General features: G+C 44.5%; 1 protein-coding gene across 3 annotated transcripts in view; it reads left to right on the top strand.

The window, feature by feature from the left end:
- Nucleotides 1–23,875, top strand: part of Homer2 (homer scaffold protein 2) — a 161,881-nt gene that overhangs the window by 32,702 nt on the left and 105,304 nt on the right. The window contains exon 1 of one of the 3 annotated variants that reach the window (XM_008844429.2): nucleotides 22,191–22,518. The exons of 1 other annotated variant lie outside the window; for it this stretch is intronic. In XM_008844429.2, the coding sequence (XP_008842651.1) occupies nucleotides 22,514–22,518 (5 nt within the window). In that variant the 5' untranslated portion in view covers nucleotides 22,191–22,513. Of the gene's footprint in view, nucleotides 1–22,190; nucleotides 22,519–23,875 lie in introns of those variants that run through there. One more of the 3 variants, XM_008844430.2, reaches the window with a different exon arrangement.

Genomic DNA, 23,875 nt, shown 5'->3' with positions numbered 1-23,875 from the left:
GGTTCTCTCTTTTGATTTTATATTGGAGTGGCTGGATTGCTTTTGTCTTCAGGAGTTCCCCAAGAGGCCCAATTCAGATGAGGGTCAGATGTTTTCAGGCTTTCTCCTAAGGTCTGGATTCCTCCAAGATTGATTTTAGACTCAGGAATTTGGGGTTTGGACTGGCCTGGGAGCCTGGCTCAGGAAAGATGCTGGTCTAGGGCAGCTGGTGGCCATGCCACCAAGAGATGCAAAGGCAGATTGGGCAGGAAGAAGCCCCAAGGCCTCCTGGGGACTGCACTGAGGAGCTCGGTTGGTCTCCATGCAGAGGATCAAGAAGAGGAAAGGTCAGCCCCAGCGTCCCAGAAAGAGGCTTGAGGGTGGTGCAGGCTCCGGGATGCAGAGGGAGTTGAGGGTGGTGCCAGGCCCAGAAGCAGTGCTCTTGAGGCCCAGAGAAGACACTACGTTGGTCTGGATGAAAAGGCTCAGGGAGCAGTATTGGGGCCCTTAGACAAGGAATGGGGCAGGGCCCAAACACGGATGAGAGAATGGCAGCGGAGATGAGAGGGTGAATAGGGCTGGGGGAGTCAAAGCGTCGAGGGTGCAATGTAATTACCCCAGAGAGAGGCCTGCAGGTAGGAGAGAGGCCTGAGGTGGGTCCTGCAGGCCCAGGGAAGCAGAGGGAGGTGAGAATAAAATATTTTTTTAAAGTAAAAAAAAATAAGAGATTAGAAGCAGATGTCCTGTGGCATTGGTCGAAGCAAGATACATTTGCCTTCATATTAGACACTGCTTGGGCCAGAACTTGGAGGCTACCTGGATTTAAGTTACCACTTGGACTGAGTTCAAAGTACTTTTGTTTTATTCCTGAAGCAAGAAAAAAGCAATTCTAAGGCCAAAGCAAGTGAAGAAGGCAGGAGGTTCCCTGTTACCTGCCTCTTTCTTGCCCCCTGGCTTTGTACCCAAATACTGATGTCTTAACCATTTACACAGGGTGACTTGTCTATCAGATCCAGCACACACAGAGCTATGTGTTCACTCCTTTACAAAATTTGTACCTCTGTTTAGAGCAACCTCATCTAGCATTCACACCCACACCTGAGGCCTTAAAGCTCTGCTATGGCATCACTGGAAGCAGTCTCCATTTCCCTTCACCTTGTGTGCTTTCCACGAGTAGCCTGCCCATACCTTCCTAAGGCAAGTAGGTAATAATAGTAAAATACTGCAAAATATTTTAAAAATAATTGTAAAAACAAAAGAATGCAACTTTTTACATTCCATCTAGGGACTACTCCCCCCTGATAGGGATATATGAATTCTTGGAGGGTGTCCTGGTTAACCTTAATTGTCAACTTGACACACCTACAGTCATTTGAGAGGAGAAGCCTCAGTTAAGGAATTTTCTAGATTAGGTTGTTCTGTGGGCATGTCTGTGAAAGACTGTTTCAATTATTCATTGATATAGGAGGGCCCAGCCCACTGTGGGTGGTACCATTCCTAGGCAGGTAGTCCTGGGCTGTATAAAAAAGCTAGCTAGCCCAGCATGGTGATGCATACCAGCACTTGGGAGGAAGAGGCAGATGGATTTCTGTGAGATCAAGGTCAGCCTGGTTTATATAGCTAGTTTCAGGCCAGCTGGGGATACAGAGAGACTCTGTCACAAAAAGACAAAACAAAACAAAAAACCAACCAGCAAAGTGTGAGCCAGAGACTGAGATAAATTAACTAAAAATCATGAACCCATTTACCACAAGTGAATTTTCTGGTATGTAAATTATACCTTAGAGAGGTGAAAGAAGCAAAAGGAGGTGAAAGAGGAGGAAAACAAAACTCTGGATCAAGATAAAATATATAAACTTGAAGCACTTGGGTAAAATCTCAGGATAATGGTCTCGGGGAACAGAAGGAGGGTCAGGAGTTAATAATTAATATCTCAGTATCTAACATCTAACTCTGAGTACATCGAGTTTCTAGTATATACCTTGGATAGAGACAATCATAATATCAATAATGACTGTGGCAGAAATGGCTAGTCTCCACACTCATTTTCTTCTTTCACGAGAAAGTTTTGAGGCACTGGTCCAGGGCTGGACTGAGTTTACAGAGTCAGAGATTGGTAGCAATAGCTATAGTAAGAATCTTCTAAAATCTATTTACATTTTTAAGTTACTTCACAGTAAAAGTTGCATCTTAAGAGTAATGGCAGACTGACATAGCTAGCCAATCTAGGCTAGAGGCCCTGAACACTATGACTGCCAAAGTTTACTTAAAATTACGTCAGATTTAAAGTGATACCCTCAGTGGCTGTTTCCCCAACAGCTTCTGTTTGCTTCTTTGTCTCTCTGTCTCTGTTATCTCTCTCTCCCTCCCTTCTCCTTCCTACCTCTTTCCTCTCTTCTTTTTCTTTCTCGTTCTCCCTCTCTCTCTACTGGTTCAGAATTCTTGAGAAAGAAAGGACAGGAGTCACTGGTATGCTTGAAACAAGAACCAGCCCCAGGACCCTGTAGAAGCTTAGGCCTGCAGGAAGGAGAAATGAGCTTGTTTATCCTTCCCCACAAAATAATATTAATTACCCACATCTGAGTATGACCCAGCATTCAGGCACGAACAGAGAATTTCCAGAAGGCCAGAATTGTTCATGACCAAGAACTGACTTATGTTACTCAAACTCAGGACGATACTCTTAGAAAACCAGGTATCAATTTAATTTAAAATGCAAGAGAAACATTTCCCTTTGAATGGCTTGCTCATCAATGATCCAAGATGCACTTTTCCTCCTATTTGTTTATCATGGTGCTACTGGGGCCCATAGACTAGGTTTCATTTTCTACATCCCCTGCAGAAGCTCTGGAAAATGACTGGTGCTCAATAAATATTTACCAAGTGGAATGGAATTTTGCCAGAAACAAAACTTTTTAGATTGGGTCAGACAGGAGCTAGAGACATTAGCTTGGTCAAAGTCTCTTTCTGGGCACCAATCATGTAAAGCTGCTTGGCAAGATGGGTGACAAGGCCCTTTGTTTGGGTTTCTTTTCTCATATTGCTGACTTCATTAGAGGGGATATTCAGCTTGGAGAATTTACCTAGCCACTCTAGTTCATTTGTGTGGTCTCTTCTCCATTACATTTGAAATGAATGCTAAAAAGGGTTACACTATGCCTTTGGTAATAATAACTCACACAACTATAGACTGTCCACTGACTGTCCCTGAAATAGATTCTCCAGGAGAAAGAACAACAGAGCTGTCATTTACTGAGTTGTATGGGAAACGAGGCTCAGAACTGAAGATAAAAAAAGAAGTGTGAGTCAGTAGCATCCAATTTAGCCTCAGGGTGGTATGAGGTACTGTTTTAGTTCCAATTTTCAGGGAAAATTACATTGTTTGGGGAGGAAGTATCCTATCTGTTTGTCAGAGCCCTAGTGATGTGGTCCTTCATTGGTAAGGGCCCTCTCCTCAGGATCCAAAGCACAGGACTGTTCTTGGGCCCTCTTAAGTCATTTACTGAACTAGATACCCCAGTGTTCCACCAAACCCTTTGCCAGCTCTGTCCTCTCCTCCCTCAGGCAGGGAGAACTTCTAGTCTGAGGTTGAGGAGGACTTGCTTGGTTCTCTTGACTGCTACTACCACTGCTTTCTGATGTCAGGGAACCCAGGGTACTACCACACACCTTTCAGTCTATGTGCTTTCATATGTGAAATCGTATCTATTCCTATAGCTTTAGGTGACATTCACACTCTGGAGCTTTTGCCCTCTGGTCATGGCGGTTAGGCATCTGTCTGTGGGACTATCCTCTCTCACCCCTTTCAGACATCCTAGGTCCTTTGTTCCACTCCAGTGTTCAGTTCAGCAAGCATTTATTCCATGTGCTTAAAAGACCTTTGTGTTGTTGAGGGTACTAAGATTCTACTATAGCCAAGTAGGGTGGCTCTATTATAAACAAAATTTGCTAAAACAACAACAGTTCTACTTAGGTGAATTTTCCTCTATATAATTTGCAAGGCTTTTCATTTTGGTTTTCACTGTCCAGTAATTGCTGGGATCCCTGAAGTGTGATCTGTTGGTGTCCATTTTTCCTCTACCCCTGGTGCTCCCTAAGCTTATTCATTACTGTGGCTTCCATGTCAGATTCCATGCTATACCTGCCTCATCCACTGTATGCATTTAGATGTGTCTTTGTCTCCTTAAAATGAACACTTCAGCTCCTCAATCTCTAAATGCAGGACTGAATGGGGAGATCCTTTTATAAGTCACACTGTGTCCATGCAGTACGTTTAAGTAGCTATTGTACAACTGATTGTAAATATTCCTTCTGCTTCTCTATGTACTTTCTAAGTCTCTCAGTAATAATCTCTTCCCTGATCTGGAAAAAAGTAAGAGAAGAAACAATTGACATAATCAATTCTGAGGTAAAGTGGAAGAGAAGCAACAGTTTATGGCTACCATTACTAGTAGGGCTTGCCAATCTTCTGATATTTCATAGACTCTTTTTTATTAAAAAACAATTAGGTGTTAGAGATTGAACCCAGGGTTAACACATGCTAAGCACACACTCTGCAAGAGAGCTGTGCCCCACCGCCTTAGCTCTTTATTTTAGATATGCTTTCCCTTCCACATAGCCTGGCAATGGAGGTCACAGAGATTGTGAACACCTTTGAAGCTAAAGTCCCCTTCTCAAAAGAAAGTCCTTTTTAGACTACACTGTCTGGGAAAGGAACCATATTTCACTCATTTCTGTAGTCTCAAACACTATAAAGCACTGACTGAAATACTAAAATCAGTGGATCTATGAAGAGGAGAAGCTCAGAGCCTGGAGAGATGATTCAGCTGCTTAAGCAGAGGACCCAAGTTCAGTTCTCAGTACCTGTGTCAGGAGGCTCACAACCTCCTGTAACTCCAACTCTGGGGGGGATCTAACACCCTCTTCAGATTTTTGAATCTGAAGGCACCTACATTCATGTGCCCCCCCCCAGAGAGAGAGAGAGACTAAAAAATAGATCTTTTAAAAAATATTTTATTATTTTTATTTTATGAGTATGCCTGCGTATATAAGTGCACCCATGTCGTGCAATGCTTGCAGAGGTCAGAAGAGGCTGTTGGATCCTCTGGGACTGGAGTTATGGACAGTTGTTAGCTGCCATGTGGGTGCTGGGATTCAAACCCGGGTCTTCTGCAAGAACAATGTTCTTAACTGCTGAGCCATCTCTCCAGCCCCCCCCCCCTTTTTAAAAAGGGAAGCTCTTTTGTTATAGAACTACCTCTGAGGTTTAAGTGGAAAAATGACCAACTGCAGAACAATGTGTGAAAATATTGCTTCTGAATTGCCCATACAGTGAAATGTCTTTGCTTTGTGGATTTTTAATGAAAAATTCTAAACATATAAGACTAAAACAAGGAGCTGGAGAGATGGCTCAGCAGTTAAGAACACTGGTTGTTCTTGCAGAAGACCCGGGTTCGAATGCCAGCACCCACATGGCCGCTAACAACTGTCTGTAACCACAGTTCCAGGGGATCCGACAGCCTTTACTGTCCTCTGTGGACATTGCACGGCACAGGTGCACTTACCTACATGCAGGCCATACACAAATACACATAAAAAAAAAATATGTTGTGCCATTTTTGCCCATAACCCAGCTTCAACAATTAGCAACTCATGGCCCTTTGAACTTCCTCTCCACCCTAACTTACTTCTCCCCCACACCCACTGGATTATCTGGAAGCCAACTATAGATAATATTAATTCTAAAGCTGAATAATTTTAAACTTACCTGCAATACATTATTATTCCTAAAAATTAAGTCATCCTTAATATCATCAAAGCATGGTGTTCAGATTCCCAGAGCACTTCGCAGACATCCTTTTTAGACTTATTTATTTTGTGGTCTTTAAAGAAACCCAACTGCTTTCCCCAGAACTGACCTTAAATTCATTCTCAGCCATTGTGGGAGTTTGAGGAAGTTAAGGTTTCTCATTTGAAGATGACTGCAGAGGGGAGGAGATGCTGTAATATTTCATCCCCACTCAAACTTTTTTCAAAGTGTTTGTGAGGAATTCCTTTGCTTTTCGGGTCCTTAATGCTGCACATCAGTAGATGTCAGTCATGAAATGTCAATGAGACCATTGAAATTCAAACAGGAAGCTTCAGCTCACCCCTGGGGCTCCACAGGAAGCCCCCTCATCCTTGTCTTTGCCATTTGTATTCTGACATTTCCCCAGCCTGCATAATATACAGTTACTGATGATGCTCCTTTTTCTCCTGAACACTGATTAGAGAAATGCACTTTTGCTTTGTCCACATTAGTACCATGGGTTGTTAACCTCTTAAAAAGGGAGCAATGGGGTTTGCATAGACACCACAGGTGACAGCTAATGCTGTCTATGAGGAATTGTGAAATCTGAGTCTTCTCCTTTTTTCCTTTCTCCTCTTTCTTTCCTCTGTCTCTCTCTGTCTCTCTGTCTCTGTCTCTCTGTCTCTCTCTCTCTCTTTTTCTCCATGTGTGCATGCATGTGTTACCCACATAAGCATCTATTTCTATTTCTTTTTTTTTTTCAGTGCTAGGAATAGAGCCCATAGCCTGGTGCATACTAGTCAGGTATTCTACTACTGAGCCCCATAAGTATGCATTTCTCTATAGCATGATACAAGATTGATCTGATTCTTTAATTTTCTTTATACTTCAATGAGCTTTCTCCTTCATCCTGGGCCTAGGCTCTACCCCCTAGATGCTCTGAGTCCTAGCACAAAAGCTTTCTTCAGTTTATTCTTACTCCTGTTTAACATACTCCCAATGCCAAGTTTGCTGTGCCCACCAAGGAAACCACTGGCTTGTCTGCTGGGAAATCAAGGGAGAGACTCACCTCCCTTTAGGAAACAGTGCCTGTATGGCTTAATAATAATTCAGTGTGTCCCTTTATCTAATCTTCACAGCCTTCCACAGATGGGCATCTTGAGGCACAGGAAACATAGCATGTCTGGAGTTAAAAAGTAGGGGATCCCAAATAAGAATCCAGACATGTTGCTCACTTAACCACTACCTTCTACCACTTAACCCCCAAAAGTACATGTGTGTGGCTGTTGAAGACAGTTTCTGAAAGGGGGAAGTTGCCTCAGGTCAAGCAAAGTGGCAACTGCCTCAGGGACAAAGTGGCACTGGTTATAGTGTCCTTTACTTCAGCATTCCCTGAAATGTGTTCTCTGGGAAATTTCTTAAGACTTCATTGCTAATAAATTCACTTAATTTAGGAAATGTAGTACATTGTCTTCATTTCATGGAGTTTCTTAAATCTACATTGACATATTAAGAGTTTGCTGCAAAACAAGCAATAAGAATTCTATTTGACCTTTTTTCAGCTCAGTATTTCCCATAGTTGAGGAACATGGAACCTTTCTTTAGTGTACAACACTTCCTGGTACCTGTGAAAGCACTGCTTTAGGTAAATCCTCCAGATTGAGGCTGAATGGACTTTTCTAGAAGTTGTTTTATTAAAACAAAGCCTTTCTGGTTCTAAAGGAAGATACTTGACTCTCTGGCCAAATGGCATTCATCAGTCTGTTTTTCCTTCTGACCCATTGCACTCTGAAGTGGCTTGTGGGGAGGAGGTGATCATCTTGTGGCTGTGCTGTGTGTAGGCACCAGGAACACTGGAGCAACCTGACTGGATGAGCCTCCCAGGCTCCTTATGGCTGACTTGTATCAGAAGGACCCCAAAGTGAAATTTAAGCTCCAACAGTTATAGTTGGTATCCAGTGTCTTCTGTAAACACTGACCTCAGATTTGGTAGAGATAAGCTTCCCAACTTATTTCCATGAAACCATCCAGCTGTATCCAAAGGTAGAATATGATGTCACCAGCTGTCTGTAGCCATTCCCTAATTAATACCTGACCAATGAATACATGGCTCTTGTTCTAAATTAGGACTAAGCCTCATTGTCATTCCTTCACTGCAGGGAAGCATAGGGAATAGGCTGCCAGAATGTAGGATCATCCAAGGCCTTAGGCAGTAGAAGTGGAATTAAGAGGCAATAAGATCCAGGAGTTATGTGAAGATGTAGAAGAGGAGGTACCAGAAGGCCCACAGGAATCTGGGTTGCCAGTGACCCCACAAGGTTTGGAGAAGCAGCTCAGTGGTATGAGCAGCTCCTGGGAGCCTGTAGTGAGCCTGGCTCAGAGCATTTACCTTGCAGCCCCAGACAGCTCACTCAGCCCCTCCTTGCTAAAGAAACACTCCCATTCGTTCGTTCCTAAACTTGCTTTTCATAAGAATCACTCCAGGCCCTTATTAAACATGCTCCTTCTCATATGCTACCCCAGAAGTACTGAATTAGTGTGTTTAATAAATACCTAAATGATTCATGTGATGAGGCAAGTTGGGGAAACACTGCTCTAGTTGTTTAGGGATCTTACTCAGCAGTAAGGGGTTTAGTCTTCCAAGTCTCCCAAGTCCATTCCTCCTAACCCAGCACATTCCTCCTTCTAGTTGATTTTGTAGCCTGGCTTGGGATGCCACAGAAGTCTGGTGCTGATACAGAAGAGACGACAAGGGCCTCATCCTTGTCTTCTTAGTGTTTGGGGGATATTAGCTCTTGACCTAGATCAGGGGTTAGCCTGATTTGGACCCAGCTAGAATAAGTTTATAAATATTATCTTCCTTTTCTGTAATCTGCATTTGCCTTCTTGTTTTAATAAGTAGTCTTAGAAGAGCTCATTTGAAGAACTGATATTAGTGACATTTTGTGTATTTTATATTGCAATGATTTTTTGTTCTTCGAGCTAGAGTCTTTCTGTGCTGCCCAGGCTGGTCTTGAACCTGTGGTATCAGTGATCCTTCTGCTTCAGCCTCCCAAGTAGCTCAGACTACAGATGTGTACCACTAAGCCCAGCTTTAGCCAAGATTATTTATGGGATACTGCTGTGGTTTAGATAAATTTTTACTTTGGACCCCAGAAATTCACATGCTAGAAACTTGAGGAATGTGGTAATATTGAGATGTGGTGGAACCTTTAAGAGAAGAAGCCTAGTAGAAGGTAATTAGGTCATGGGACACTATATCAGTAGGGATTACTGCTGGTCTTACAGCTTGAGTTAGTTCTCCTGATGGCATGTTTTTTATGAACAGAGGACATATAACCATCATATAGTATGTGCAATAAGGAAGAGAAAGAAAAAGAAAAGAAGGGAGAGGAAGAGAGAGGAGAACCCATGCTCTTGGTCTCTTGTGCACATGTGTGCACATGCCAGCTCCCTTTTTGCTTCTCCACCAAGTTGTGATACAGGCCAGGATGCTTTGCTGAGGTATCTGTGTTATGCTCAGATCTTCAGTATTGTAAACAATTTCCTTTCTTTATAAAGTTTCCAATCTCAAGTATTTTGTTATAGCAACAGAAAATGGCCTTTAAAAGTACATTAGTGTATGAAAAGCTAGTAATAAAAAGCAAACAAATATGTCCCTATTTTTGAGCATTAAAAAAACCCACTTAGTTTGGCTTGGACTATTGAAAAGATTCTGAAGGCTTTGAGGGTTATACAAATATTGTAAATATACTGTCACATAACTTCACATTTAAAATGATTAAACTGGTAAATCATATATTTTTCTCCAAATTAAAAAAAACCCAACTTATTCAGGAGAAGACAATATACCCAAGAATCAAGACATTAACAGAGTGATAAACCAGTAAATGCAAGGAACACATTCACTTAAAGGGATCTTTGAGTAAAGTAGATCAAACACTCAGCTTTTATGATGCTTTTGAAAGAGGTAAAGAGTCAGTAGACTGGACAAATGTACAAATAAATGAGATGGAATGGGCAAATAGAACAAGAAATCATATGGAATAGAACACAAATTTATAGAAAGGAAGGGTCTCTTGTTAAATAGGCAACCCTCATATTGCGGACCAACCTGGGGGTGGGAAGGGTTTGGCTGATGCATGAGGAGACAAGGAACTTGAGAGAAAATGGTGAAAAGGTAAGTCTCTGTGGGTGTCTGGGGCATCAACTGGTCTTTTACTTAGTGTGAATAAAGAGATGTTGGTCTTGATTCAAAGTGGTTTTCTGCAGGCTATTCTGGTCTAGCATCCCTAAAGTGACAGAGTGAGGACAGCGACAGCCTTAGCTGTTGGAGAGATGGGTAGAATGGCTATCCCCTTGCTTTACTTCTTTCCTGGACAATCAAATCATGCTTCTCTGCCCTGCACAGGAGGTAGGAAAGAGCCTTGAAGCAGAAGCCAAGCATTCTTGGGGAGCCCAGCACAAGCAAGGACTTTGTGAGATAGAGGAGGAAGCCCACTACTGAGCAGCTGCTGTGAAATAGTAGTTTCCAGGAAAGACATCACCTACTATGAGGACCTAGGTTTGCAAGGGGACCTTGCAACTGGGACAACTGGTGGATCAACTGAGCATTATTAGCAGCAGATTCTAGAAACCAAAACCATCGAGGTCTCCCAGATGGGATTGGGGAGGGAGTGGGAGTGGGGCAGTGTGCCCGATAAGCTAACCATGCCAGCCAAGCCATCTGCGGTCAGTCTGGCACTTAGTAGGCGTTCAGTAAATATTTGCAACATTGAAATGAATGGTAAGCCTACATGTTTCTATTTTGTGTTTTGTTTGTTTTGTATGTATTTAGTTTACTGGCAAAGAACCATTTTCGTTTTGTTTTGTTTTTTTGAGACAGGGTCTCTCTGTAGCCCTGGCTGGCCTGGAACTCACAGAGATCTGCCTGCCTCTGCCTCCCGAGCACTGAGATTAAAGATATGAGCCACTATGCCTGCTCTTCATTAATTTTTTTAGTTAGCATACAGAGTAGTAGGATTCAGTATGACATTTTCATACATATATCATGATACTTTATTCTTATTTGTGCCCCGACTCCTTTTCCTCTTGCCGGTTCCCTTTTCCCCAAATTGTCCCTCCTTTTGCTCACATATATTACATTACTCTTTCTTGTTCCCTCTCTTCTTTCCCTTAGTACCTCTTCCTCCTGTGCCATGCCTCCCTCCCACTTCATATCTAATGTGTCTACACACACACACACACACACACACACACACACACACACACATCCCTATATAATTACTTTAGATCTAGACTTCATACATGAGAAAATGTGATATTTGTCTCAGTCTGGCTTATTTTGCTCAACATGAAGAGCTCCACTTCCATCCATTTTCCTGCAAATGGCAAAATTGTGTTCTACTTTCTGGCAGAATGAAACTCCATTGTGTTTATGTACCACACTTTCATTATCTGTTCATCTGTTGATAGATATTCAGACTGGTTCTATATCTTTGGCCTGGCCTGTTTGAATCTGACCCATCTCAGCTCTTCCTGCTTTACAAACAGGTGCCTGTCTGTTCTTCAGCTGCCAACGAGACAGTCTTTACAGCTTTAGTGTCTCATGGAGAGTGCAAACTAGATTTAGAATGAATTCTATCTGACCTGTGCTCACAGGGGCACTGCACTTGCTTGCCTTCACACCTTGCTTGGATTTCTTTAGTGCTTCTGCAGAGCCCTAACTCTCAGGAGAACTTAGCCAATGAGCTAGGGTATGTTCCTTTTTTTCCCCACTAGTTTCCAGACTCCTGGGGCTATCTGGGACCACCATTCACTTCTAACACCAACATGCTTAGAGCAGGCTGCACTTAATCTGCTAGGGAGTTTAAAGGATTACTAAGGTCTGAACACTACCCAGACCAATTATGCTGTCTGGGGGTGGGGCCCTGGAGTAGTTGCCAAGGCTCTCCAGGTGATTTTAATGTTCAGCCAAAGTTGAGAACAACCTATTTAAAGCATAAATTTCTCCTGTCTCTTCCTAACCACGTCATGTTTATCTCCAGATTGGTCCTTGCAAGTTCTTCTTCAGGAACATCTTGACTCTGTCCACTATCATTTCATCCTGGAATCCATCTGTGTACTCTGCTTGGAACTAGGAAACAAATGTAACTATGCACTGATAGGGGGCATTGGATATTCTTTGGCTACCACAGCATACCTGTTATTCTTATTTTCCTCCAGGTGTTGGCTCTAGTCTCAGACCATGGTCCTTTTGAGAAGGCACCTCCATATCCCACCCAAGGCTGCATGTTAAATAGTCCATTCCCCTAGCCACAGTGATGGGCTCAGGGGTGGACCTGCACCCCAAGGCAGGCCAGTCAGTCACAGTGAGACTCAGTTCTAAGACTTTGATTTGTTTGTTTGAGAATTCATTTATTTCTTGAACATGAGACTAAGACCTAGGAGAGAGCTTGTCTGAGTATGAGGCTCAAATGTAGAAAAACACACAAGATCCAGGGAAGGGACTCTGTTCTCGACGACCACAGTCTAGTGGAGGAGATTCACCTGGCCACATATCTGAGAAAGGAACAGTAAAGATGATCTGCAGGACAGCTCAGGGCATGTGGCAGCACAACCTGGGTTTCTTGTGGGCACCTTCAACTGGCTGGGAAGCTACAGTCATTTCTATTTTTGCCTCATAGAGCTGAATTCTGCTGGGAGTCAGACTTCAAGGTCCAGTCTCTCAAGGTTGTGGGATTGTTGATGGACCAGCCCCTCCCCCAGCAACTACAGCTTTCCAGGCCAGTGTATTCTGGGATCCCCAAGGCTCATCCCCTCCTATACAAGCTCCAACCTGAACTTTAAGTTGTTTCAGACTCATTCTCTCCTTACCTGTTCTTAGATGAAACCCATCTCTTGCAGGTCTTTCTAAAAAGCTTCTTTTATCTAGTCTCTGCCCTTCTAGATCATTCTCTTCACTGCTGACCAGAGAATCTAAGACACAAATCTGATTGTGCTGTCCTCCTACATCAAAACTTTAAAAAACATTTTTGATTTATTTTATATGTATGTGTTTTGCCTGCATGTACGTAAATGCACCTGTGTCATGTAATGCCCACAGATGCCAGAAGAGGGTGTCAGATCCCCTGGAATTGGAGTTATGGACTGTTGTTAGTTGCCATGTGGCTGCTGGGAACCAAAATTGGGTCCTCTGTAAGAGCAGCCAGTGCTCTTAATTGTTGAGCCATCTCTCCAGTCCCTACATCAAAACTTTTGCTTGGTGCTCCCTGTGGCCTACAGAATCAAGTTCAAACTCCTTACTGGATTCTTTGACCACTTGCCACCACATATCACTGACTGAGCTAGCCACATGGACATTTCTGTCACTCCTACATGTGTTGTTTCCAGTAAGGCCCCTGTGTCTCACTATGTGCTGGCCTTCCCTCCCTTACATCCTTTAAGACCAGCTCATGTGTGCCCTTTCTGCTGCCTCCCCTAGGCAGAGGAGAATCTCATGGAATTTATTCATTCTCTTTTGTTAATTAAGTTGTCTGAGGTCCCAGGCCAGCTCAGAATAAGTGTTTAGTGAAAGTTAAATAAATGGGCAAGAACCCTGGAGACATCTAGGACAGATGGATTTGGGAAAGGTACAGAACAGGAGGAGGTGTTGGAAGCTGTGTACCTCACCTTTCTAAGGGAAGGTACTCAGTTTAAAAACTGAAATGTTTGAGGCTAGTACTCCAATTCTGATCTAGTGTCACTTTAAAGAAACAGACCACATAGTCTTCTCTGACCATCATGAGCTGTGAAAAGCTCTAGACACAGGTGAGCAAAATGTTAGGTGTCAGGAAGCACGTGACCTGTTTCCATGGTGAGAGTGGACTCCAGAATCCTTAGACTGGCTCCAGTTACTTTTCCCCCCTGAGATAGTGTATTGGTTATGTTTCTTTTGCTTTTTCTGTGATAAAACACCGTGATCAAGACAACTTATAGAAGAAAGAGCTTATTTGGCTTATGGTTCCATAGGGATAAGAGACCATCATGGTGAGGAGGAGGCATGGCAGCAGATGGCCAGAGCAGGAAGCTGAGAGCTCATATCTTCAATGGCAAACAGAGAGAGAGAGAGAGAGAGAGAGAGAGAGAGAGAGAGAGAGAGAGAGAGAGAGAGAAAGTAGGGCAAGGTTATAAACTTTCAAAGCCTGTCCCCAGTGATGTACTTCCTCCAGCAAGGCCACACCTCCTAAAGGTTCCATGACTGCCCCCCACAACAGTGCCACCAACCAGAGACCAAGTGTTGAAATACTTGGAGCTTATAGGGGACATTTCTCATTCAAACCTACATGAGATAGGGTCTCATGTAGCACAGGCTGGCCTCAAACTTAGCATGTAGCTCAGGATGACCATCAATTCCTGATCTTCCTGCCTCTACTTCCCAGGTCAGCTGGGATTATGAACATGTACGTACCAACACATTTGTCTTCTAGTCAACTTTTTTTTTTTCCTTCGGTCTTTTTGAGACAGGGTCTCCCTGTAGCTCTAGTCAACTTAAAAAAATTTTTTTTAAATTGTGCACTTAAATATTTTCTTTTTATGTGTATGCGTGTATTGCCTGCATGTAGTGCACCCTTGTCATGCAATGCCCAAGGAGGACAGAAGAGGCTGTCGGATCCCCTGGAACTGGAGTTAGGACAGTTGTTAGAAGCCATGTGGGTGCTGGAATTCGAACCTGGGTCTTCTGCAAGAACAGCCAGTGTTCTTAACTGCTGAGCCATCTCTCCAGTCCTCTTGTCAACTTTTAAAATGTTATTATAACCATTAATTCAGTCACACTAAGAAAATGGAAAATCCACCCTAGTTCTGTTATCAGCACCTGATAATAATAGCAACTATAACATATTGTGGATGTAGTATATCAGGGACTCACCAAGCACTTTACAGTTACTGTATCATTAACTCTTCCTAAGGCCTAATGAAGTTGAGCCACTTCTGAGATGATGAGGGAACTGAGGCTCAGAGAGGGAAAAACCATGTCCAAGGTCAGAGAGACCCAGTGGCTGAGCCAGGACTTAGTACAGTGCTGAGTCCAGCACTCTTCCTTTCTCCATGATCTCTTTGCCATTGGTGTGCAGACTCAGTCCATAATGCAGCAATACTTTTTATATAATTATACTCAAAGAACAGCTATAACTCAGATTAATTTATGAACTTCATATCTTAATACACATTTAACCCATCACTAGGTCCTGTTAAGTCTACTCTTGACACATTTCTAATTTGTAATTCATGTTTACCCTTAATCTGGAAGTGTGGTTCTGTACTTATTCTGGGGTCCTTTTAACTTGTCTCTATGCTTTCACTCTTTTTTTTCTAAGCCTTCAGTTGAGGTTCTTTTATAAAAATAAATTTAATTTAGTCTTTGAGAATTTCACACATGTACACATTGTGTTTTGATCATGACCACCTCCCCTCCAACTGCTTCCAGGCCCCTACCACCACCACATCTCTGCTCTCCCACCATCACATCTTTGCTCTCCCAACTTCATGTCGTCTTTTAAAATATTTTATTTATTATTTGTATGAGTGTATTGCCTGCATGTGTGTAAGTGCCCCCATGTCATGCAGTGCACACAGTGGTCAGAAGAGGGCATCAGATCCTCTGGAACTGGAGTTAGAGACGGTTGTTAGCCACTATGTAAGTACTGGGAATCAAACACAGGTCCTCTGCAAGAGCAGTCAGTGCATTTAACCACTGAGCCATCTCTCCAGCCCGTGTCCTCTTCTATTTTAACCTACTGTATCCAGTTAGTGCTGTCAGTATGCACATGGGTGCAGAGCCATCCACTGGAGCATGGGCAGCCCACCAGGGAGCACATCTCTGAAGAAAACTGACTCTCCCTTCCTCCAAAGCTTGCTCCCTTCTTATCCCTTCTCCTCCCAGGGAACAGAGTGACCTTTTAAAAATGTAAACCAGATTGTGGCATTTCCAGCCCGTCAAGTGGATTCAAGTGGATTCTCATCACATTTGGATAAATCACAGATCCTCAGCCTAGCCTCAGGGTCCTGTACACCTCCCTCACCTCATGTCACACTTTGGTAGGCTTCCTTCTTTCCAACCACACTGGCCGCTTTCTGGTTTTTCACAATTGCTTAATTCTCTATCACCCAGACTTCTTTGCAGCTTTCTCTTCTTTTAGTCTCTTCTGCTATGCCCTTCCTGAATAATGCCTCTTCATCTTCAGACTCCTTAACTATCTCTTTAAAGAGCACACTCCTAACCAACCTAAATTAGGTCCCTTTATTCACACAGATCACAACTTTATATCTGTGCAATCATTTGATTAGTATATTTCATGCAATCTTCTAGTTTGTAGTAGAACTATGACTTTGTTGTTTGTTACCATTTTATCCTTAATATCTAGCATGGAGCCAGGTACATAATAGGTGGCCAATGTTTGTTGAAAGAGTATTTTTCTATCTTCACAAATGTAACCCAATAGCTTCATAAAACTTAATAGTTATCCATTAATTCATGGCTTTAATAATATATTTGTCTCATATGGAGTTGGAAAAATTAGACTTTCATGGTTAGAAGAAAAAAAAATGTTTGCAGGTCCCTGCATCAGCAATACCAGAAAGTGAAGCTCAGTAATAATGTTATACCTGTACATGAGTTTAATTTTGCTGTTGAAATATTTGTTCATATATATGTTTATATATATTTTTTCAAGATAGAGTTCAAAATCAACTTAGTAGGCTATGAGGACTGCTTTTAAAGATAGATCAGAATGAACACTGCCCAAATGCATTGCAGGTAAGAGGATAAGATTTGTTTTGTACAACTTGTTTCCACTTGCTGTAGATTAAACTTTGGAGAATTGAAGTGTCCAGTTATAGTGTAAAGTATATTTCTTACTGAATTTAAAAAAGTAAAAACTGTTGATTTTAATGGCTTGCTTTTAGTGTTGTACAAACACTTTAAAATCCTCACCTTGAAAAATTGTTCTATTTGCTCACCTTTCTGATACTGCTGATGGGTAATATACACAGAGGATTTGGAATAGAGGAAGTTTTCAAGAGTATTTATTTTCTTTTTATACTCATTGTGTGTGTGTGTGTGTGTGTGTGTGTGTGTGTGTGCACACGCATGCGCGTGTGCGTGTGCATGTGTGTTGCAAGTGCCAGGGTGTGCATATGGAGGTCAGAGGACATTTTGTGCAAATTGGTTCTCTCCTTTCACCATATAGATTCTAGGGATGACTCTCAGGTAGTCAGTCTTGGCAGCAAGCACCCTTACCCACTGAGCCATCTCACTGACCTATTATTATTATTATTGTTATTGATCTTTTTGAGGTAGGATGTCCCTATAGCCCCAGCTGGCCCAGAACTCGCTATGTGGACCAGGCTGGCCTAGAACTCACAGAGATTTGCCTGCCTCTGTCTCCCAAATGCTGGAGTTAGAGGAGTGTACCACCACACCTGGCTTTGACCTATTTCTTTTTTTTTTTCTTTGGTCTTTTTGAGACAGGGTCTCCCTGTAGCCCCAGTTGTCACTATGTAGACCAGGCTGGCCTTGAACTGAGAGATCTGCCTGCCTCTGCCTCTCAGTTGCTGGGATTAAAGGCGTGTGCCACCATGCCCAGCTGACCTATTTCTTTTTATAATTAATTTTTATTTTAGATAATTTTATATTTAAGGAAAAGTTTCAAAAATAATACAAAGATTTCCAATAGTCCCCCCTCCCAGTGTTCCCTATCAACACCTTACATTACCATGGAGTATTTGTTATGACTTAGGGACCAACACTGGTATATTACTATTACTAAATTCTAGACTTTGTAAGATTTAATCAGTTTTTTTTTATTAGTGTACATGTGTGGATGTGTGGATGTGTGGGTATGGATGCTATGTCACATGTTTAGAGGTCAGAGACCAAATTCTTTCTTTTCGCCTTTACATGGATTCTGGGGGTTGAACTCTAGTTCCCAGGCTTCTGTGGCAAGTACCTTTATCGGTTGAGTCATCTGGCCAGCCCAAGATTTGATCCGTTTTTCTTCTTTCTGTTCCTGGGTCTAATCTAGGCACCACACTGAACTTAGCTGTCCTGTTCCTTAGTCTCATCTTATTTTGAAATTCTTCCATCCTTTCTTGTTTGTGATGACCTTGACAGCTTTGAGAAGTACTGGTCAGGTATTTTGTGGCTATCTCTCAAATTGACTCTGTCCAAAGTATTTCTCATGATTGGACTGAGGTTATGGGTTTGGGGGGAATGTATCACAGAAGTGAAGCCCTTTGTCATATCCTTTCAGAAGTACATGATGGCCACGAAGCATCACTGGTGGACTAACCTTGAGCAACCTTAACTTGGTTAAGATAGCATCTGCTAAGGGTTTCTTTTATAATGGTACCATTCCCACTTTTTCTTTTTGTGTGTGTGTGGAGGCGGGGGGGGAGACAGGATCTCCCTGTAGCCCCAACTGGCCCAGAACTCACTATGTAGACCAGGCTGGCTTCGAACCCACAGACATCCACCTGCATCTGCCTCCCAAGTGCTGGGATTAAAGGCATGCCCGGCCCCACTTTTCATAATCCATTCTTTGGAATCAAATCACTAAGACCTGCCAATCCTTAAGTAGAGCAGGGGTCCAGTGATGATAGTATGGTAATTTAAGTCATCACATGTGTGTATATATATCTTGAAATTATTCTGTAAGAAAACGTTGTCCCTTCTCTACTTAAATGACTCATCTCACTACAATTTGTGTCTTTTTTTTTTTTTTTTTTTTTTTTTTGAGACAAAGTCTCACTGTGTATCCCTGATTGGCCTGGATCTCACTATGTAGACCAGTTTGACCTTGATCCTCCTGCCTCTGCCTCTGCCTCTAGAATGCTGGGATTGCAAGCTTATGCCACTGTCCTTGGCTAGTATCTATTTTATATTTGGGGTTATACAGATTCATCTATCTATCTATCTATCTATCTATCTATCTATCTATCTCTATCATCTGTCTAATCTATCATCTATCTATCTATCTATCTATCTATCTATCTAATCTCTATCTATATCTCTAATCTATCTCTCAAATTGTCATCCTAACTTTGGCTACTGGGAGCTCTTATGGTGGACCTCTGTGCCCTTTGACATGATACAGCGTTTTTTGTTTGTTTGTTTAGAGACAGTGTCTCATGTCATAGCCCAGACTGGCCTTGAACTTGCAATGATTCTCCTATTTTGGCTCCCAAGTGCTGAGATTTACAGTTGTGAGCCACCACACTAAGCTACATGCTGTAGTGTTTTAAGGTATTTCTTTACTTTTTAGAATGACAAGATGCTTCAGGTGTGGGCTGGCAAGATGGCTCAGTGGGTAAATTTCGATCCCCAGAGAACCCAAGATGGAAGGAGATAAAAAAAAATTGCCCTCTGACCCTCACATATGTGCCATGCCACACATGCCTGTACTCACACAAAGTATACACATGCATACAATACTAAATCCATAAAATTTTAAGAAGACATCTCAGACTCAACTTGTATTTTCCTACCTCACATAAGCCATTTTCTTCAGTAGCTAGCGTTTGAGAGCAAGAAGTCAGAGAGCTGTGAAGTGCTGCCCTGTTAGACACAGAGTGTACACAATGCTTCTCTGCCCAGGGGGCTTTGGAGAATTACCCCAAGGACACAAGGGAGCTGCTGTATTTCCTGTTGTTGTGACACTAGGGATGGAACTCTGGGGCCTTTCAATCACTGGGCAAGCACTCTACCACTGAGCTGTAGCCCTGTCCCTCCATTTTCTTATTTTCCTAGCTTGGATATAGCTGTCTGATGAGTTATCCATGGTTATCTGATTTGGCCCAGTTAGAATGCAGAATGTTCCTCAGACCAACTGTCTGTGCCTAGCAATCAGATTCTGGAAGCCTCTGCTGCCTGCACGGAATGGCAAGCATTCTGAGTCCCTGAGCAGGGCAAGGTCTGGCCTCCAGCCTTCTAGAGCATCATTGCCCTGTTTAGTTCCAACTATGGATTTATTCTAACAGCAATTTTTATTTTCCCAGCACTTTTGTTTCAAATTTGGCTTTTCCCCTATTTGCTCTTACGCATGCTCATTAGGTATCCTTGCTTCCTTAGAAACAGTAGCCCACCAGCTAAGCGCCTTCCCTGAGATGGTACCTCTTCCTCTGTGCAAGACTATATCTCTCCCCTGGGCCGGATACCACTCGCTCCTGCTTTCTCTGTCCCCTTCACTGGCTCCTCTTCTATTCACTTTTCTTGGTCTACAGAGACTCTCTTTGGCCTGGCCTCAACCGCCAGCCAGCACAGAATCTCTCTCATCACTCCAGCTTTCTTGTGGTAGCAGATTTCACCAATCATCTCCCTTGACAACTAGGGCAACTGAGATGCAGACAGAAGGGATGTTGCACAGTAAAGAATGTCTGCATTGGCTTCTATGGAGGACCTCTGAGAGGGAAATGAAATGGCCCATCTCTTGGAAAGAGTCCAAGATGATGAAAGAGTGCCAATAAAGACTACTCTAGAGGCTAAGATGGAGTGCAGAGCCATCTGGGAGATCTCTGAGAGCAACCACCAGCCTGGGGTTGAAGGAGAGGAATAGAGAAGTGCAGGTGGCTGTTTCTCCCCACCCACAGTGGCTGCAGGAGCGTGGAGGAAATCACATTCGTTCCCAAATCTTCCTCTTCCTCCTCCCCCCAGAGCCTTCTTTGTAGAGTGACAGTGTAATCACAGAGCACTTAACTTCTCTTGGGTGCATACTTCTGAGATGATTCTGCATCCTGTTGACTGTGAGGAGCAGGCAGTGTGGTTCACCACCCCACCTGTTCAGTCTCATTGCATCTTGCCAAGGTGATGTGGGTGTGTCCTTTCCATCAGTGGAGCAAAAGGGAACAATCATCCCCTCCACTCAGAGACACTTGTCTTCTGGTACCCCTAATCTACAGGAGCTAGCCTGTAGTTTTTATTCCTTTTCTGCTGGCTTCTCTCCTGGATCTATCAGCAACATCTTCCCTTCAAGCACCTTGGTTCAGTCCTGGGCTTTGTAATTCAGTTCATGATAGATGAGCCTCCACTAAGACCAAGTGCTCATTACTCTTGGCTCTAAACAGACTCACCTGTGTGCACAGACATTGCCAGTTTTGTGGCGCTGTGGCTTGGCCTATTTGCTTATTCATTCAGTAAATATTTGTGGAGGATTTTGAAGCCCAGTTCCAGGTAGTGGGGTTACAATGATGGGCAAAAAGCCATGGCTTCCTAAGAGTTTCTAAGTGTATCTGGAATAGTGAAGCAGTAATTTCACATTGGTTAATACTAACAAGTGCAAGGAGGAAAAATGCACAGGTACATCTCATCCAGGGCATTAACTAAGGCCTCTAAAGGCAGTGGCAGTTTTATTGAGATCTGAAGAACAAGTGGGAATTAGGAGGAGAAAATCTTCCCAGACAGAAGAGAATAGCATGTGCCAAGGCTGATAGAATGGCCAGCAGGCTAGAGTGCTGAGAGCAAGGACAGTGGGAGGGGAAAAGGCTGGAGGTGGCAGTGCACTAGGCAAGCTCATCCCAAGGACAGTGGGAGGAAAGCCACCAAAGGATATGTTATACACAGGAGTGTCAGGATCAGACTTGTATCTGAGAAATTACCACAGATTAGAAAAGGGGCTAGTGCTCTGTGAGGTGAGCCATGGAAGTTAGCATGTGACAGTTGCCCAAGGGGAGAGGAGGGCAGAGTCTGAGTTGGGGCCCTGTTCCATCTGTTTGTCCCAGGACTCTTCCCTACCACCAGGCCAGAGATACCAGGCTTATATGGGCAGTGTGTGCTCAGCAGAAGATGATCCTGTGGAAGGCCCAGAGGGGCTTGATGGTTAAGCTGGCGCCAGAGTAGGGAATCAGGATGATGTGTGGAAAGGAAATTAAGAGACTGCCCATAGCCAAGCTTAACGACGCCTCCTTAAAATCGGGGAGCTTCCATGTTGAGGCTGGCAAAAGTCAGGATGGGAGTGAGGTGTGTGTGTGTGTGTGTGTGTGTGTGTGTGTGTGTGTGTGTGTGTGTTGGGGGTTGGTGAGGATGGATTCCATCTTCCAGGGAAGAGCCCGGAGCACCTGCTTCAGGGTATAGGATCATCCCTGCCACCTTGACTTTGAGAATTATATATGGCTGGTACCCTAAGGCCACCCCCTAAGGCCACCCAGCCTACCGGTGGGCGGGAAGGCAAAGGTGAGAATGTGACCTTGGACGCACCACTACCCGGGGTCTCAGTTCCCTCCTCTGCAAACTAAAGGTGGCCACAAAGTCCCTGCCAGCTGCGACTTCAAGTCCAGCTGGCGGGATATCCCGCCCGAGGCGCTGCGCCGAGCCCCTCTGGGCACGCGGGTGCGCGGTCGGCCGGGGGAGGAGGGGGCTGCGGGAAGAAGCGGCGACTGCGCGGCGGCGCGGGGGAAGCTGCACACGCTGCGGAGTCCCCTGCCTCCAGGAGGGCCGCGGCGGCCCGGGGGCCACGAGGTTACGTAAGGAGCAGGCGGGAGGGACCCGCGACTCCGCCCGAGCGCGGCCGCCCAGCCTCCGCCCTCCCACCGGTCCGCGCCCGGCGGCGGCCCCTACACCATCAGAGCACCGCGCAGCCGGCGGAATGGAGCGGCGCCGGGGCTGAGCCGGGCGCACTTGGGCCGCCGCATGTGTCGCGCGGGGAGCCGCTGCCGAGCGGGCGGAGAGCTAGCGCCAGGGGCCCCGTCGGAGCGGCCGCCGGAGCAGCGCCGGAGATGGGGTGAGTGAGCGCGTGGGGCACCCGCAAGGGGCTGCGGGCCGCCAGCAGCGTCCTGCGGCTGGAGCCGCGGCGCCCGGCCTTGGCGCGGACTTGCTGCCCCGAGCAGGCGGCCCTTTCCTCTCCCAGCCAGCTCGGGCGCGGGGATACCTGGCGAAGACTAGCCCCTGGGCTGGCCTCGCCAGGCGCCTCGGCCATTTCACAGTCCCCTTGCCCCTGGCGAGATCAACTCCAGGGCCTGGGTTTGTGAGTGTGAAAAGCAGTTTGCCGTTCTTCAAGGTTGGATTTATTACAAGCGAAATGGAAATCGAAGTTTTCCTGGAAAGGAAACACACCCAGTAATAACCCTTCAGCGTAAGAATAGTGGACTTGCAGGCAGCGTTGAGATGGCTGAGGATGGTGGAAATCTTAAGGAACCTGGGCGAGGCTCGGGAGGGAAGTTGGAATACTCAGCTGAAGTGGCTAGTGCTTCTGAGTATATAAAGTAATTTAAAAAGCAAGATTGATTTCCCTTCCGTGTCTCTCCGAGCAGTAGGAGCTGAGTCAAGCCACTGTGCCAATAACAGGGTAACTCCTTAAATTTGCTCCCCAGTTGTGAGCACATGCTCATGAGCTCATGATGTTTCGTCCATATGCCAGGAATGGCTATTGTGCTTGCGAGGAAACTGAGGCCCGGAGAAGAGTGGTGACTTCTTCCAGGTTTCACAGCAGACTAGCATTTGTGAAGAAGCGGGGACACCTAGTGTGTGGTCATAGGCAGAGCCAAGCCCACTGCCTGGTAGGGGGAACGGGGGTGGGTAATTGAATCAGAGTTCCTGAATCTCTGTTCCCTGCTCCTGAACCCAGCGTTCTTCAAACCGTCCTTCACAGGGCTCAGGGACTTCTGCTGTGTAGGGCTTGAGATTATCCTGCTTGGGATAGGTTGGCATGGGAAGGGAAGAGTGCAGTGGAAAAGAGGCAGAATTGCCCTGGTAGCCTAAGTGGCCCCCCCATGGGTCAGTGACTTCACTGTACCTAGTTCCAGGCAAGTCTCTGAAGTGGCCTCACACATGGGGCTGGCAGGGCTTTGGAGGGCACAGAGGTAAGCAAGAGGGAGCTTGGGGAAAGAGAGCGGATGCTCTGGGCCAAATATGAACATGGGGGACCAAAGGGTTGAGGAAGTTTGCTTAGGATATTGATGCCTATCCAAGAGGCTTAACACCTACAGCAACTGGGGGTGATATGACAGAGTTAGAAAGCAAATTTTCTGTAACATTCCTGCTATCTCTCAGCAGATACGAAAGAAATGATCTTTAACTGTTGAGAACCTTTGAGGCTCTCAGATTTCATATTTAAAAAAAAAATCTTTGGAAAGGAGTTG

This window comes from Nannospalax galili, unplaced genomic scaffold (assembly GCF_000622305.1).
Source record: "Nannospalax galili isolate Female #2095 unplaced genomic scaffold, S.galili_v1.0 scaffold902, whole genome shotgun sequence".
Taxonomy (NCBI): domain Eukaryota; kingdom Metazoa; phylum Chordata; class Mammalia; order Rodentia; family Spalacidae; genus Nannospalax; species Nannospalax galili.
Note: the sequence above shows the minus strand (reverse complement) of the source record. Positions and strands in the feature narration are given on the sequence as shown.